This window comes from Marmota marmota, unplaced genomic scaffold (assembly GCF_001458135.2).
Source record: "Marmota marmota marmota unplaced genomic scaffold, marMar, whole genome shotgun sequence".
Taxonomy (NCBI): domain Eukaryota; kingdom Metazoa; phylum Chordata; class Mammalia; order Rodentia; family Sciuridae; genus Marmota; species Marmota marmota.
The window spans coordinates 490175-496390 of record NW_026000103.1 but is presented as its reverse complement, the minus strand read 5'-3'; the positions used below and the strand labels follow the sequence as shown (position 1 = coordinate 496390).

The 6216-nt window shown below is 36.7% G+C and overlaps 1 protein-coding gene across 1 annotated transcript in view; it reads left to right on the top strand.

Annotated features, from left to right (window-relative positions):
- Focad (focadhesin) overlaps positions 1-6216 on the top strand; it is a 260449-nt gene that overhangs the window by 184313 nt on the left and 69920 nt on the right. The window contains exon 21 of the mRNA XM_048783888.1: positions 1758-1846. Coding sequence (XP_048639845.1) covers positions 1758-1846 — 89 coding nt within the window. The remainder of the gene's footprint in view (positions 1-1757; positions 1847-6216) is intronic.

Genomic DNA, 6216 nt, shown 5'->3' with positions numbered 1-6216 from the left:
CCCCCCGGTTATTTTGCTGCAGCCGGACTGCGGCAATAGAGTGCCCATCAAATATCAGAGTGCCTGGGCTGGTGAGCCCGAAGGTGTGTTAAATACTAGGATTCAGGATGGATAAAACAGTCCTTGCCCTCAACAAGTTCACAGGATGATAACTGAAAGTATATGAGAGAAGACAAGAACATGTAACTTTATAGTTTAGATATTGTATCTATACTAAAAGTTTGTTGAAGGGGACAATCTCTTTATAAGATTGTAAACATTAAAAATATGAATCATTTGGGGCTGGGGTTGTGGATCAGCAGTAGAGCGCTTGCCTAGCAAGTGCAAAACCCTAGGTTCAATCCTCAGAACCACATAATAATAAATAAAATAAAGGTATCGTGTCCAACTGCAACTAAAAAATAAATATTAAAAAATATGAATCATTTCAAAAGGGATTTAGAAGTATTCATGAAGTTTAGTAAGAAGATAATAAAGGGAGGTGGGAACTTTTAGTTATCGAAAACAAATCTAGTAATAGTAGTTGTTTGTTATCAGGAACTGTGCTAAAGTATTTAATGTGATGCATTATACCATGAGATAGCTGTTAGCTACATGTTACAGATGGGGAGACAGAAGTTTGGAAAGATGGAATGACTTGCCCAGATTACACAGCTAGTGAGGAAATGGCATTGGATCAAAGCAATCTGATTCCAGAGCCCACATCTTTAACCCTTCAAGCCGTGATGCTTCTCTCTGTAGAGCATAGAAAGATACATACCTATAGAATAAACCTTAGGACTCTAATGATAAGAAAAAGATAATAGATAGAAAAACAGATGGACTATGAAATCTGAATAGTTAATAACAGGTGAAAAGTGGCTGAGTCCCAATATACAGTGAAATAAAGTTGAAACCAGAGTTACCACACCCACCAGAATGGTAAAAATTGAAAGAATGGCAATTCTGAATGTTGGTGGGAATGAGAAGTAACTGGAACCTTCTGTTGCTCGTGAGACTGTAGGCCAGCACGGCCACTTCTGAAATTGGTTACCTATTACTCTCATCTTATACACAGTCAGAGTTCTTGTCTGATACAGGGTCTATCAACAAACTAGTATTTTAATTAAATTTGAATAATAATTGGTGATAGAGTAAAGGGGTAAGTGTTTGATCATAATAATCCTGCGTTTAAAAACAACAGAAAAGGTAATAAATATGTGAAGACCTTGATCTTAAAGGAACAATATTAACTATGTTTTTATTATATGGTCGAAGTTAAGAACTATGGCATCTATTTTTATAAGATTACTCAAGAAATAGAAATGTGATGTGGAGCTGTTGGTGAATAACTTTGGTTTCATAGTACCTGTATCCTGTGACATTCTCATCCAAATCATTTTCTGCCATTTTTGTTGTAATACTAGGGCCCAGACCCCAATCTTGGTACAATGTCAGCTAAAATGAACAATTGTTGGTGAAGGCAGACCATTCATGTGGGGGAACTTTTAAAATTGGACTCATAGAATCCAAATCTGCTTTAATAACTATCCCCAAATGAAGTACTTTGCACTAAATTTGCCAGACAACCTCTTCAGGTGAACATAGACATACCTGAGCTGTAGTATAACTATTTCTCTTACACATCCTCTTTCATAATCTAATCTCCTATCAGGAACACCTAACACTGACTGGGAAAGGACCCATGTTTACAAAAGAACTTTAAAAATACCTCATCCATTGAATATGCATGTGATTAATACTGAGTTTATTTGCAGGGAAGAATTGGAGAGCTGGAGCTGCAATTAAAACATGGAAAAGAAGGAGCTGAGGAGGTGCAGTACAAAAAAACCACAGCCTGGCTCTGGTAAGGGGTGGCATTCTGCAGCTCCTCATTTGTCATGGGCGCAAGCTGTGAGGGGAATGGCAACTACTTTAAAGGCTTTAATATTGGCAGCTTTACCTTCTGTATGAGCCTGAAGGGGACAATGTTAGTGGATTTGATAGGTACATTTTCATCCCTTACCTAAATATAACACAAGAGCTTTATTCGTCTTATATATACACATATAAAATACACACACACACACACACACACACACACGTGTGTGTGTGTGTGTGTTGTCCCTTGTGTTCATGGGAAATTGGTTCCAAGATCCCCTGTGGATACCAAAACCCGTGGATGCTGAAGTCCCTTCTATGAAACGTCATGGTGTTTGCCTATAACCTATGTGTATCCCCCCCCATATACTTGAAATCATATCCATATTATTCCATATTACTTTTAGTATCTTATACAATATAAATTCTCTGTATATAGTTTTTATACTGTGTTGCTTAAGGAATAATGACCAGAAATAAAATCTTTACATGCTCAGTACAGATGCAGTTTTTTCCCTGAATATTTTTGACCCACAGTTGATGAGATCCATAGATGCAGAACTCATGGATTCAGAGAGTGGACCATACATAGTTATATAATTTTTTAAATGCAGTGTGAACATGGTTTGCCCTTCAACCCTCCACCTTGCCCTCCAGAACTTTTCCCTTTGTAAATGATTATTATAGGTGCTTTTGAAGAAAAATTTCTGTTTGTCTGACTTAATTTTTTGTTGTCCCACCTCACAGAGTCAAGAATTACTTCCCTCTCCTCTGCTTCCTCCTTCCCCAAGACAGCTTCATTATTAGAAACAACTTTCCTTCGTCAGGCCTTTAATTTCTTTGGCACATACTCTCTGGGGACTTCTCACTATATTGTCTAGAAATGTGCAAGTAAGCACTGGCACATTAAAAGCAACTTAAATTGTTGCATAGGTTGGGAAGAACACTTTGTCAGATTAATGTTCCTGCAGCCTAAATGTAAGTTAAGTGCCCAGAACCTGAATAGCTTTGTCTGCAGCCACAGGTTGCTGTGATCTAAATATCTGCAAAGTTTTATTTGTAGAAAAGCAGAATCTGTGTGTTTAATGAATTTGTTTTCTAAGTTACATTTTTTTAGATTTATTTAAAAAAAAAACAGAGTATTCTGCTATTGGATTTAAGATTAGAGAGTAAGAATTTAGGTTTTTTTGTTTCTTTTTTGCTATAATCTTTTGCATCTAGTTTTGATTTCATCTTCTGAAAGTGATAATTTGGTGGGAGTTTTTTTCTGTACTCTCCAAAATGTTTATAGACTATGGATATAAGTTCCTGATGAAATCCAGGGGCTGCATATTTATGTGAGAATAAGAGGGATAGATCCCCTGAAATTAAACAAAAATTTATAAACTTATAGTAACTAATAAGCTGTTTTGAATTGAGCTCTTTGGAAAACCTCACTAAATGGGAACACAGTCCCAAATTAAGATAAAGTCATCTTTTTATTACTTCAAAATGAATTTATTAGTATCTGTTGTGTATTGGGCATTGTTCTAAGTACAGAGTAACAGCGATAGACAAAGCCCAGTCTTTGTTTACCCAGGGCTTATAATTGACTGAGGAGAAATAGATATCCAACAGAATATGATAGCTTTTGATTAGTGGAAGAAAAATAAAATATGATAAAATAAGTAGCAAGTAGGGCTGGAATGGGGTGGGGAAGAGTCCGGTGTTACTAGTTTCTCTAAGTTCAGGGAGAGCCTCTTAGTAACATGGCTTTGGGATGAGACCTGAAAGAAGTGAGTGGGGGTGAGCCAGGCTGTTAGCTGGGGTAGAGCCTTCCAGAAAGGGAAACAAAGACTCTTGGAGAGAGGGCTCCTGTGACATGGAGAGAGCCAGGTGGAGGAGGTAGAAGAACTTAGAGCAGAGAGGTTTAGATAAGATTATGAAGGGCCTTTGTAGACTTGAAGATGACTTTGTGAGATGGAGAAACACAGGAGGATTTGAACCAGAGGATATGACTCATAATTCAGAGTGATCACTCAAGCTGCATTGGTGAAAATATATCCTGAAGGATGTGATTAGGAGTTCATTGCAATAATTCAGGCAAAAGATGGTAGAGTTTGGGACTAAGGTGTTAGCAATAGAAGTACTGAAAAGTAAATAAATCTTGAATCTATTTTGAGGACAGAGTCCATAGGTTTTAAAAGATAAGAATTTAAATGAAGGATGTGAGAAAAAGATGGAATTCAAGAATCACTCTAAGATTTTGACTTTGACCAAGTAAAAGTATACAATTCCCATTTACTAAATAAGGGCAGACAATAGGAAAACAGGTCTGTGTAGGGAAGGAATCAGATTTTAGACTTGTTCAGCCTAGATGCCTAATAAGACCTCCAATTGGAGATACCTACTAGTTATTGACTTTGATTCTAGAGTTCCATGGAGAGGTTAAGCATAGATATATAAATGTGGTATCATCAGCATATTTATGGCATTTAAACTCAGAATGCTAAATGAGATCATACAGGAAGTGAGTAAAGAAAGACAATTTCAGAGGATTGAGCCCTGGAGCATATCAGCATTTGGGGCAGTGGATGGATGGGAAGGGTAACAATAATGCAGCAAGAAAACTCATGATCAGGGATACAGGAAAAGTATCAAGAGAGTGTGGAATCTTTAAAACCAAGGAAAGAGTGTTCTAAGAAAGGAGAGACCAATTGTGTCAAATGCTGAAGTTGGGATTAAGAATTGAACATTGTATTTGGCTTATCAAAAGTCATTGGTAACCATGACAGGAGCTGTCTTGTTGGTATTGGGGTTTAAAAGCCAGATTACAGAAGGGCCTATAGGGAGTGGAAGGAGAACTAGAATCAAGTATAGTTAAGATTCTCCTAAAGACATTAGGGACAAATAAATGGAGCAATAATTGGAGGACTTTTTCTTCTCTTAAAAGAGGGTGGATACTACACTGTTTTCACTTGCCAAGGGGAGTAATATAAGTAGGGAAGGAAAAATTTGTGATACAGCCGAGAAGGGAGTAGGAAAGGAGCTCTGGTGCATAAGCAGAAGTATAGACAGGTCATCGTTTGTAAATATTCCACATAGACCAATCAGAGATTATGCTGAATGCACTGTGCTCCATTAGGAAGGCAAAAATTGAACAACATATTTTAGAGAAATTTACTGTCAAATTATTTTTTAAAATACAGGTTTATGGTCTATAAGAGCAGTTTGTAACTATCTGAAAACTTGGTTCTCAAGAATGACTCATTATTAGGGAGTGCTGAATAACTAAGATTTTTTTAAATGTCAAGTACATTTATGAATGTATGTATAATTTATACTTGAATATTAAAATTTTATATTTATGAAAAAGTTGGAGTTGGCAAAATTCAAAGTATATATTGAAAATCATCCTTTAAAATGTAAACTCGACAGTAAGTGGTTGTTTTTTACTTTGTTTCAAGGCTCCTATGTTAGAAAAAATATATATACATTCTGTGGATATTTTAACTGAGTATACTCACAAGTATAATTATTTTCTTTTGGTTTCAGTATGATTGTATAACCGAAGTTTAAAATTGTATGTTATATACACATACAGTGACTATACCTTGTGTACAATTTGGAAATAGTAAATCGATGCTTTGGTGAGCTCTTATTCATAAAAGATGTCATAATTTGGATCATAACAGAAATGCTTCAGACTAGGTGGCTTAAACTATGGAAATTGATTTGTTATGGTTCTGGAATCTGGGAATCAGATTAAGTAGCCAGTCTGTCTAGTATCTGGTGAAGGTCCATGTTCTGGTTTTCAGATAGCCACTGTAAGGTTGTAACCTCACATGGCAGAAGAGCAGATAGGATGGAAGTAAGCTCTCTTATATCTGTTCTTATAATGAGGGCAATAATCCCATTCATGAGGGCTCCACCTGGCACCTATTAACCTCTCAAAGGCCCCACCCCCTAATGTCGTCACACCAGGGGTTAGGATTTCAACACATGAATTGGGAGGGGGGAGGCGACTTTAAGTCTGTGAAGAGACTTATATTGAGAACACCTGTATACCTACCACTCATGTTGCAAAGACACCATCACAGTGTGGCCTGTATATCCCTTTTCAATTATATTCACCTCTTTCCCTACATTCCCCATCTTTGTGACCAGCAGCAGAGTTCACAATAGCAAGACTGTGGAACCAACCTAGATGCCCTTCAATAGACGAATGGATAAAAAAAATGTGGCATTTATACACAATGGAGTATTACTCTGCATTAAAAAATGACAAAATCATAGAATTTGCAGGGAAATGGATGGCATTAGAGCAGATTATGCTAAGTGAAGCTAGCCAATCCCTAAAAAACAAATGCCAAATGT